The sequence below is a fragment of the Merops nubicus genome, unplaced genomic scaffold (genome assembly GCF_000691845.1).
Source record: "Merops nubicus isolate BGI_N331 unplaced genomic scaffold, ASM69184v1 scaffold10530, whole genome shotgun sequence".
Classification (NCBI taxonomy): domain Eukaryota; kingdom Metazoa; phylum Chordata; class Aves; order Coraciiformes; family Meropidae; genus Merops; species Merops nubicus.
This window is the reverse complement of record NW_008580898.1, coordinates 1-10742: the sequence shown is the minus strand read 5'-3', so window position 1 is coordinate 10742 and position 10742 is coordinate 1. Positions and strand designations below refer to the sequence as shown.

The 10742-nt window shown below is 46.6% G+C and overlaps 1 protein-coding gene across 1 annotated transcript in view; it reads right to left on the bottom strand.

Annotated features, from left to right (window-relative positions):
* The window catches only part of GLB1L2 (galactosidase, beta 1-like 2), a gene marked incomplete at its 5' end in the record, with an annotated part of 20757 nt that extends 12428 nt beyond the window's left edge, over positions 1–8329 (bottom strand). The window contains 7 exons of the mRNA XM_008945186.1: positions 1439–1520; positions 4200–4292; positions 4603–4711; positions 6220–6315; positions 6639–6707; positions 7280–7477; positions 8270–8329. Of these exons, the coding sequence (XP_008943434.1) occupies positions 1439–1520; positions 4200–4292; positions 4603–4711; positions 6220–6315; positions 6639–6707; positions 7280–7477; positions 8270–8329 (707 nt within the window). The remainder of the gene's footprint in view (positions 1–1438; positions 1521–4199; positions 4293–4602; positions 4712–6219; positions 6316–6638; positions 6708–7279; positions 7478–8269) is intronic.
* Positions 8330–10742: the final 2413 nt, after the last annotated feature.

The following is a 10742-nucleotide window of genomic DNA, read 5'->3' as shown; positions in this document are numbered from 1 at the left end:
GAGTTTCTCTCCCTACAGCATGGGGTATCCCACTGTAGCCTCAGGTCCTTCAGCAAGAGCCAGTTTTCTCTGCAGAGCACCAGGCTGACTGCTCCTGGTGTTAACAGGAAGCAACAAATGCTTCTTGGGAAGAAATCAGTACAGCACTGACAAAGAGAACAAACAAAATCACAGACTCACTGCATTAGTTTTCAGCTCCAGCATGGAACCTTCTATCTTCTTACCATGTTTCTAAGGTGGATTTTGCTCTCCCTCCTTTAGTGCTTTCATAACCACCTTGCTGCTATACTGCTCTGAGCCCTAGTTATTCCATGCATCTGATTACCTGACACGTTGACTCTAATGAGCAGATTGTTATGACATCTAAGAGGCAAATTGGTATCAAAGAGCTCTCAGCATGCAACACGCTGGCAAAGACAACTGCAAAGAAGAAGGAGCTCTGAGGCAGTGAGCATTCCCACAGAGGAGGGTGAGGGCCAGACAGGCACTGCCACAGCAGCCCCTCCGTGTGTCGCTGGCAGGGAGAGAGTGACTCTGCGTGGTCAAGGCTGGAAACTGCTGCACACCAAAAGCATACAGCTGAGGAGACCACGGTGCTGGTGAAGGCCCGTGGGCTTCAGAGTCCTTGAATTTGTCCCTCTGATACTGTCACATAAAAAGAAGAGGAGGAAAAAAAGGAGGGAAAAGCCTTTCCCTTTAATCATTAGAAAATTAACAGTATTTATGACTGAGTGATGACAGGAGTGCTCAAAGACTTCACCCTGCAAACACTTCCCTCAGGGAAGCAATCACTACTCTGGCAGGCGACAGGCAGAAACACAGGAGATCAGAGGCCAAGCACACAGTAAATCTCAGCTGAACTGGATCTGGAAATCTGGAAAGCAGTATCACACTATGCCCCAAACAGTCAGTCTCTTTTTAATTGCCAAGCAAGTATCTTAAGAGTTAAGTCATTACTGTTATTAATTGCAGAGGTATTGGTTTAATAGGTATTGAAAGGAAGCAATAAGTAGTATTTTGAGCCTTTTAATCTGGTGGGAACAACACTAAGCTATTGCTAGGTGCTGCCATCACAGGCCTAACCTCTCTGGGAAGTACAGATGCCCAGTACTAGATGGACACCAGTGGGATATCTAGTCTGCACATGTGTAATGTCCTTGGAAGCAGAGAGGCTGGCTCACCATGGAGCGATCCTGCTATTGCTGTGTTACACCTCATGTTGAAAAAAACACTCTCTTCCTTTCTGGGGAGGGACTGGGTTTGTTCTGTCCAGCCAAGGGGGTCCCTCCTTTGTGGCTGCAGCTCCCACCACAAACAGAATACAGGCAATGGGTGTGGCTTGGTGGATGAAGGGCACAGCTCTCATTTGAAGGCTACACTTCATCAGCTGCCCCAGGTGAAGGACACACTCCCACCTCCCTCTTCTACAAGCACATACCTCCTTCCACTAAGCCAAATGACAGCCCATTCTTGTTGTCTGAGGTCATTAACAGTTCCACAATCCCTCTGTTCAGCCGGGCCTACATTAAAAAGAGGAAAAGCCATTGTGTTAACAGCCTGAGTTTAGTATTGTCAGGATATTAAAGCATTAAAGTACATTATCACCTTCTCTGGGGATAACTTGAAACTAGTAGTGGCTTGGTAAGAAATATTATTCCTGTGACATCTCCCATTCCTCCTCAAGCTTCCCTGCCTCCTCCTTTCAGCTTAAAGGCAACTGAAAAATTTTATTTTGTTTTAGAGAGCTGGATCAGTTTCTCTCTGATGCATCAAACTTCAGGACTTTGGCTTCTTCTGAGATCAACTCAATAAAGAGCTTCACTGCTTCCCATCAAAAGAGGACTTCAGGTGGAAGAGGAAAAAGAAAGGCAGCTCACCTTTCCTGACTAACAGTGGAAGCTGGAGGGAGAAAACAGCTGGTTTGCCAATGAATGCCATCACAGGACAGCTCAGGTACTTATGTTCTGGAAGAGCTGAGTCTGTTTGAATTTGCTGGTTCTTCAGTGTTGCAGCACAGTATGGAATAGCACCCTACGGTTTTTAAACGCCTGTGCACACACAAGGCTCTCCCCATTACAATTGTTCTCTCACAGTTGTTTCCTAAGAACAGTGGCTGATGTTTGAAGGAGAGATTAGAAAATCCTAATTGCAAATGAACCCCTCTTTTCACTGCACCTGCATTGGCAGTCACTCCTTCAGCTTCAGGGAGCTTTGGAAACAAGCCTTCAGTCTCTTAATCCTAAATTACTAACTGTAAAATGGTGATAAAGACACATCAGCTCACACAGAAGTTACCTGTGTCATGTGTGCTGACTAGTAAAGGTCTGCTGGGTGTTTAAAGAAACCCCTGTGTATCAGACACACCTGCACACCCTGTGCACAGAGCAGCCCTCAGCATTACACACAGCCTCAATAACCATCACAACAGAGCTTAAAAACAAACCCAGTTCAGAGTTAACACAACCTGGTTAGTTTATCAACCTGTCATCACTAAATGGATACCTGAACAGATGCTGGTGTCTGACAACATTCAGCTACCGAGGGAACTGGGATTTCTAACAAATTTTATTAAGACAGTTCTTTAAGCACTGCATTAATCCTAAATTTCTTCCAAATGGGCTCCCACAGGGGGCGGCAGAGAAGCCAGGAACAGAAACAGCGTCTGAGGCAGACACAGGTGAGAGCTCCCTGATCCCAGCTCACTGTAGGTGTGGGAAGGAGGGGTCAGCACACCCTTCCATGGCCTTCACGTTCTGGGAGGCAAAGGCACTGCACCCAAAAGAGTGAGACCAGGAGAGGGATGTCAGGTTTTGTGTGAGCTGAGGAGTGGTTAATGGGTATATTAATTAATACCAGGAAGATCGCAGCCTTGTCATATAGGGTAGATGCAGATGTGAGTTAATCATCTTGCCACACTGAAAGCTCAAGGCCCAAACTAGAACAAAGACTAGGAGCTCCACCTCACATTAGATCCCAATCCAACTGAAAAGGAAGCCCTGCAAATCCTGCTTTCCCACATTTTCATCTTTAACCACTATAATACACTTCCTCAGATGTTAAGTTGCACACAATACCAGAATATGATGAAAACAGCACTGCAAAAATACACCCACAGGCCTGGCAAGGAAATCTGTTCTGACAAGTCTGTGAAACATCACAAGCTTTTTCATGGCTGAAATATGGAAAAGCACTGCAGGGCCTCCATGCCCCATCCACTGAAGGCTCTGAAAGCCACTTGCTTACATGCTTGCCACTGGTGGGACACAGGGAGGGAAGCTATGTCACTGTAACAGAGCAGTTGGAGATTATCAGTTCAGGCTGGCAATTAGCTCTTTAACTCGTTCCTGTGTGTGGCTCATATTTAACCCTCTAAGCAATGTTCCATCACCCCACAAGGTGGAGTTAGCTCAGGAGCCTGCAGGGCTCTAAGAAGATTAGGACTCCTGCCACACAATTTGTTTGGTTGAAGAGCCTCTGTATACCTTGAGCCAGAGTTAACCTCAGGGTGCTCAGGGCACAGCTGGGGTACCCAAGGGGTTTCAGAAAGATCTGATAATGCTGTACCAGAAGAGAAGAGAGTATAAGATTTATATCACATAGACCCCTCTGGATGGGTAACCTCTCTCATTTGCAGCAGAACTTTTAAGCATTCAGTGAGAAGAAATTAAACAACAAACCCTGTGAGACACACTACAGATCTTGTTAACTGTCTGCCTCACAACTGTACTGGGGTCAAAAGAACAGGTCAGGCTCATGTGAGATCATGGGAGGCATAAACCTGATGAACTCCAGATTACACAAGTTTAGGAGCATGCTGGTGGCTTACTTGGATAAACCTGCCTCCCAGCAGAGACAATGGAGACAAAGAAAAACCCTTCCCTAAAGTGACCTAAGAGAAGCAAAACAGGACCAGCAGGACCAGCTTCTTCAGAGCCAGCTATCTAGTACAGCTACTCTCCCAGCTCCCTATCACCCTCTTCTCTAGAAGACATAAGAACACAGGCTTATCAGCACTGAGAAGGTCACAGGCCATCTCTTCCACTCCAGGAAGACACATCAAGGAAAATGCAGCTGGATTATGCACTGACACGTTCAAGGGTTTTTGAAGCTATGCTCAAGTTATTCAGAAGAAAGAAAATACTGTAAGGTGGTTTATGAGAGAGATTCACCACAGAAACAAGTAAATGTGCCAACATTACCATTTTAACATAGGTCATGTAGTTTGGGTCTTTGGCATAGGAACCATATTCATTCTCCACTTGCACTGCAATGATGGGACCTCCTTTCTTGTACTGTTGGGAACAAAAGGGAGAAGTTCCTCACCATCATTTATAATGAGAGCGACCAAAATCAGTGGCACTGGCTTGCAGGAAAGATGCACAACTCTCACATGGACTCATTTCCACCCTCTCATCCTCCCAAAGCCTAGAGCCAAACGCCTAGATCTGGAGAGCTGGCACAGACACCTACAGTCCACACTGGTTCCTACAGCAAAGCTGGCAGGTTTGTTATTTCTTCCACTTGCTGTCCTTACAGCTCACACTCACCAGTGGAGACAGGCCCCACGTGTAGACAGAGGAGGTAATCAATAATTGTACTCGCCTGAAGAGGGACCACAATAGGCATTAGGTGATCAAAATAGGCATCCACAGCTTCTGTGAAGCCCTTGTATGTTGTCCTCAGTTGCATCTCTGGGTCTTGCAGTAGCCAGCTATGAGAAAAGCAGCAAATATTAGTCTCCTGTCTAGTCAAGGCTGCCAGAGGCAACAGTGACATCAAGTCATACTGGGGTGCAGGTATGGATAACATCATGAGTCTGTGAATGACACCACATGAGGCTATCTACCACTCTAAAGCTTACTCTGGAATTCTATGCATCCCCAAGGGCACTCTACAACCAAGTGCTCCCTCATAAAACCACCATCATGGCTCAAAACAAAGCTTCTAGGAATTGTTCCCCTGGTTTCCACTGCTGATTTACAAGACATAGTTTGCTGGTTTGGGGTTAACACAGAAAAGGGCAATTTGTTTAAGAGCAGAACGATGTAGTGCTGTAACAATTTAAGCAGACTGAGCTTGTAACCCTTGTCTCTGAAAAAAGGAGGCATTAACAGTGCTTCCAGAGGTCTGAAAGACTCAGCTCCTGTATGCTATATGCAGCTCAGTGGGCTTACAAAATCATCAGCTCTTTCTCTGTAAAATGAGAATAGTGCCATTGCTCTTATCAGTCTTTTATCTGTCTGATAAAAACCCACATGGGTGATGCAGCAACAGCTGACAATATAGGCACTGCTCATCACCTAATGTAGGGCTAGCTCCTGCCTCTGCTCACCAGCAGCCACGTGCCTGTGAGCAAGTCCCTGACACGCTTTCACAGCTCTACACCTGAACTCTCACAAGCCCAAGGCAGGGCATTCTGAAGAATGAAAAGATTAAAAGAAATAATCCCCAAATTTTGTTGAATGTCTCCACTGAGGCTGATGCTCTGGGCTAGCTCCTGCCTCTGCTCACCAGCAGCCACGTGCCTGTGAGCAAGTCCCTGACACGCTTTCACAGCTCTACACCTGAACTCTCACAAGCCCAAGGCAGGGCATTCTGAAGAATGAAAAGATTAAAAGAATGTCTCCACTGAGGTTGATGCTCTGTGAAGGTAACAAAAACAAGTGGTATGTAACATGGCTCTGGTTCCACTGGGATCTAGTCACCAGGCAAGTCTCAGTGCTGACGTATTCAGCTGGGCTCTCACAGCCTCTTACCAGCAAGCCCTGTGCTTTAGGAGAAAATACAACAGGAGGCTGGAAAAGTTGTGAGGCTTTACTACTGGCAGCCATATAATACAGTAGGACTTTTAAAATGGTCCTGAGATGAAGCAAACTCTTGTGTCAAGCTGCAAATACTACTATTCATAGTCAAGCTGCAACAGCAATAGAAGATGGGCTTCCCCAATTGTATTTTCTTGCTGTAACCAAGATGCCATAACAAAATTATTAAAGAATAACTATTAAAAAAAGAAAAGTCTGATTCAAGGCTTACCACCTGTACTGCTTAAGAGTTCAATAATATGAGTATTCACCTGCTTTGCAGATGCAGAAAGTAAATACTCCCACCTGACAGGCAGCTGTTCTGCCCCTTGGAAGGAGGCTCAACTGTAGGATCAGGAGCTGCAGTTTTTCCTATGGTCCCAAGCACTTACCTTAACTGAACTGTTTATGCACTTACCTGGGCAGACCACCAAGGTCCCATTCAGAGCAGATGTAAGGTCCAGGACGCAGAATCACCCACAGTCCATTTTTAGCTGCCAGGGAAAGGAAGGCCCTAGAGATCCAGACAGTGTAATTAGTGTCTGACTGCAGAATCCCTGCTCCCTGCACTCCTAATACACCAATCACTGTGACGTTTAGGTACCAAAACCCAAAGAGAATTGCTTGATGAAGCAACTGTACTGGATTGGTACTAAATCTATGAGTTCCCAGGGCTCCAGAAAGCAGGGGAAGGAATGAGAGTCTCCATTGCCTGACCAAAGTACAGGCTTTGCTTCAGAAGCTGGAAATGACATCTTCACCCAGAGCTGACACGCACACCCTCCCCTCACAACAGCAGCATTTAATAACAGAGCTTAATGTTTTTGGACAACATACTCTAGATCCAGGTTTCGACTGAAGTCAAACTTCCCTCTTTCTTGTTCATGGAGGTTCCACGGCACGTACCTGAAACGCAGAGTCAGGGCAAGGGCTGAAAAGCACTCTGCCTTTGTGAAGCACAGAAACAAGCTAGGCACTCCCTCTGTCAGGCAGTAAGGATCCAGAGATCGCTGCGTGAGCACACTGCCAGTGTCCACTCACATGTTATTTGGGCCCTTCTTTCACTTTTTCTGACAAGTCCTTACTTCGTTGCACTCTTTTTCTGTACTCTGCAATATGGGTTTCTCAAGACAGTCAGATGTGGTCCTTCTCTGCTCTTCTTCCTTCCCCAAACCAGCAGTTTCTAAGTCACAGCCATGCTGGATGGCCGTTTCAGAGCCCCATGGGCAGCATTCTGAAGGCCCCTCCCCAGTGTGTCTGACAGACATCTGCTCCAGTCAGTACTTCAGGACACTGCAGTGTGTGATGCTTAAAGAAAACCTGAGTCCCCACTACTCCCTCCTGTGCCTTTTCTCATAACAACAAGTACAGGATGACATTTTTATGGCCCACTGGAACTAACAACCAAGTCCCACCGAGTACTATGGAGAAAGGCTGCAAGGTGCACGTGGCAGAGTCTGGGGAGAGAGGACACTTACGTCGTGAGGGTGTTTAAGCCACACGCCTTCATCTTGAGCATGCGATCCTCCCAGTATTCCCTGGGCACCCGGAAATAGTGCATGGACCCCCCAAATATGCGGAAGGGCATCCCCTCCAGGAGGAACTGGGAGTTTTCTGTCTGCAAGCCTAGGGTCCTCCCCCATAACCGCAGCGGGATCAGCTCGCTCCAGTTAAACCTAGAAGAGAGAAAGAGACAGATGAGCACCCACTTTCTGGCAAAGAAATCTGTGGCTGTCATAAAGAATCTGTCCCCTTAAGACAGGTTGCTCATTGCACCCTACCTGGCAGGTACCAGCTCTGACCTTCCAAATTCTTCAGTAAACCATGCTCTTTGTCGTATAGAGCATGTAGATTTTTCAGAAGATGATAAAACAGATGGCAGATGTGCCCAAGATGTGTATTTATTTAGCTAACAGCTTCCATCCCAAATGCACCAAGCCACTCTGCCATACTCTACAACCAAAATGTAATTTCCTGCACGCAGGAAACTACTTCCTATTGCCTTACGTGGCTTCCCAGTTCATTCTGGCTGAAACAAGAAAACACGTTATCAACTAGTCCAGATCCAAAGCAGTTTCAGGGCCTCCATCAGTCCGTCCCAGCTCCACAGCTCTGAATAGACACAAGAGTTAGACAATAGCAGCTTGTTCCTCCAAGGCCTTTTCACAGCCAGACGCGAGGGATGAATTCCTGTCTCAAGAAAGCAAGAGTGACCCACGCATTTGAGAGAAATGTCACATCTGGGGAAGAGGGAAATAAGCTCCTAAGCTCCAGCAGTTTGCTAGGCTACACGTAGAGCGGGTATCAGCAGCAGGTGAGGATATCTTGGAACTCGTGGCTTACAGGATTGCTCACCAGGAGCCTGCAGCAACTACCTGTCCTCTAACACAAGACAGGGAGACTACAAAGGAACTAAATCTAAGACTTCCAGGACACTGCACAGGCTGGCTGACAAGCACAGAGGGTACCTGTGTAGCACAGCATTCTCACAGGGCTCTGAAACAACGGGCAGCAGGCAGGGGTAATACCTGGAAAAGGAAGTCTAGATTAGATATTCACTGCCCTTATTGTCAAACCATTTGGAAAAAACAGGGCTGGCCAAGGAGATTGTAACATATCCCATTCAGAAGGTGGTGTGGTAATAGCATAGCTTACAGAAAGGTAACGCAGCTCAAAGTAGGAGGAATAAGCACCAAAAATCCTAACTGCTTTATGTAAAAGGTGGCTGCTTGAGTAGGAGCAGGATCAAAAATGCTCATCTACACAAGAAATTATGTGCAGCCAGAGAATGAGGATGTGAGGCTAGGAAACAGTGGCATTGCTCCCAAGGAATTACTATGAATTTTACCAGCAGGGGAGGTGGCTCTCAATCCACAGGCAGGATATCCTGTGGCTACCTGCCCCTCTGTTCTGCTGGAACTACCTCTTGCACAGATTGCACCTTCTGCAAATCAGATCCCAAAACATCAGCTCTATCTACTTCTATTGCTTGGTGGCAAGCCTGAGGCAGAAAGCTCAAAGGGGTCTGGAGAAGCAAAGCTCCAGTTTTCAAACATTAAGCTGGAACAAAACCCTACAATTCCCATTTGCTTCTGAGCTAGGTAAAGCCCTAAATTACTCCTGCACACTGAGTACAGTTAGCACTGCTAGCTGCCACTGGTGCCAGGATGAAGGCTGTGCTCAGGAAGTGTACGTAGCCAGATAAAAATAAACAAATCACTTAAGCTCATCTTCTTAATCCTGGGCATAACTTAGTTGGCAAGCTTCCCACCTTAAAACTCCCCAGCTCCAGTGGTTTTTCTCACCAAAAGGGCCTGGTAGGAGCCTCCCAGGCTCCCAGTATATTCTACAGATAGATTATCCTGGATATCCTGAAACCCACATCTCTTGTGGGGATCCATTCAAATGACTTCTCCTGAAAAAACACTTCTCTTCTGTGACTCAGCAGAGCTTCATCCTGTTACCCTCAGCTAGATTTCCATAGCTCAAAGTCCACCTGAGCTCTGTGCTTCCTCTTGAAAGCAACGTAGATTTTTTTTTTCTCACTTCTATAATGACAGCACAGGTTGCAAAGAATCTTTTTTTTGCCATTGCTAAAGGTTACTGGCCTACTTTGTCCTCGTGTAGCCATCTCCTCCCTGCTTCAGGGAAGTCTCTGTTTTGTAAAAAAATCAGCATTAAATTACCAGGTTCCCCCAGAACAGAAGTTTTGAAATTGGTTGGACAAGTTCATCCTTAACGAAACAATCTGCTTTTATAATACATAAGTGGAAGTGCAAAACACTCCAAGTGGAAGAGGAAAATGGCCTTTAACTGCTAAACCAAACAGCTATGCCAAGGCATTCATGCCTGTAAAATGAAAACCTCACTCAAGTCCTCTCTGCAGGAGATAAGAGATTTACTTTGGTATCGGTCTACCACATAGCCAGAACAGCTGGGAGAAAAAGCTAATGGAAAAGAACAAGAAAGTCAAAACAAGGAAAATAGCGTGGAGACCATGAGCTTGCTTTGCCAGCACTAAAGGACGCGCTTCAGAGGACGAGGGACTTTGCAGTTAATCCCTAAACCCTACTTAGACCTGCCTCAGAGGGCTTTGCTGTTTATTCTGGGGTTCCTCTGCCCAGGGAAAAGTGAAAGCCTTGAGTTGCCTGCCATGGCCATTCTGGGGCAGCCAGGGTGCTGTGTGGGCCAGAGCAGCCCCAGGAGCACGTTTGGCAGGGCCGGGATAACGAGTGTGCTCTCAGGTGGCCTGGACCACAAAGGAAAACACAGGATACCAGTGGAGTTGGTGTTCTACAGATACACTCTCAAAGGAGACAGAATTCCATGCTTTTATCAGGTATCAGTTTGCAAAAATCCTCTACTTAAGAACGTATGTGGCACAAACCCAGGACCAGCTATACAATAATTTTGTTCCTAATTATGCAGAGATTTATCGAGGCTCTTCTATAGCTCTGAGGATCAGAGAACTTCCTGCTATGACTTTATGAACCCATGATAACATATCCAAGTTATAAAAAGGATTTGAGCAGTAATAGATAACTACATCTTCCCTTGTGGGGATGCAGAACTGGACCCAGAACAGGCTGGAGCAAGAGGGAAACCACGCTCCAGCGTGACCAGGCTGGGGACAGCGACGGCAGCTTCAGAGGAGGGTTAGATCTGACGGAGCGATTGATTTGCGAGCACGCATCACCCGTCAGAGCCGCGATGATGTAAAGCCTCCCGAGAGCCAAGGTCGGCAGGGATGGCATCAGCCTAACGCAGGATCTGATTTATAGCGCTGGCAATCGGTCTTTCCTGAGCCATTACTATATATGATAGACAACAAGTTGTGTATACGGCGTGTAGCGTTTATTTAAAGCTTTTAAACCCTTCCTGCGTGGGGGCGGGGCGCTTCTCGGCTCCTTCCCACGCTCCCGTGCTGCTGGAAGGCTCCCG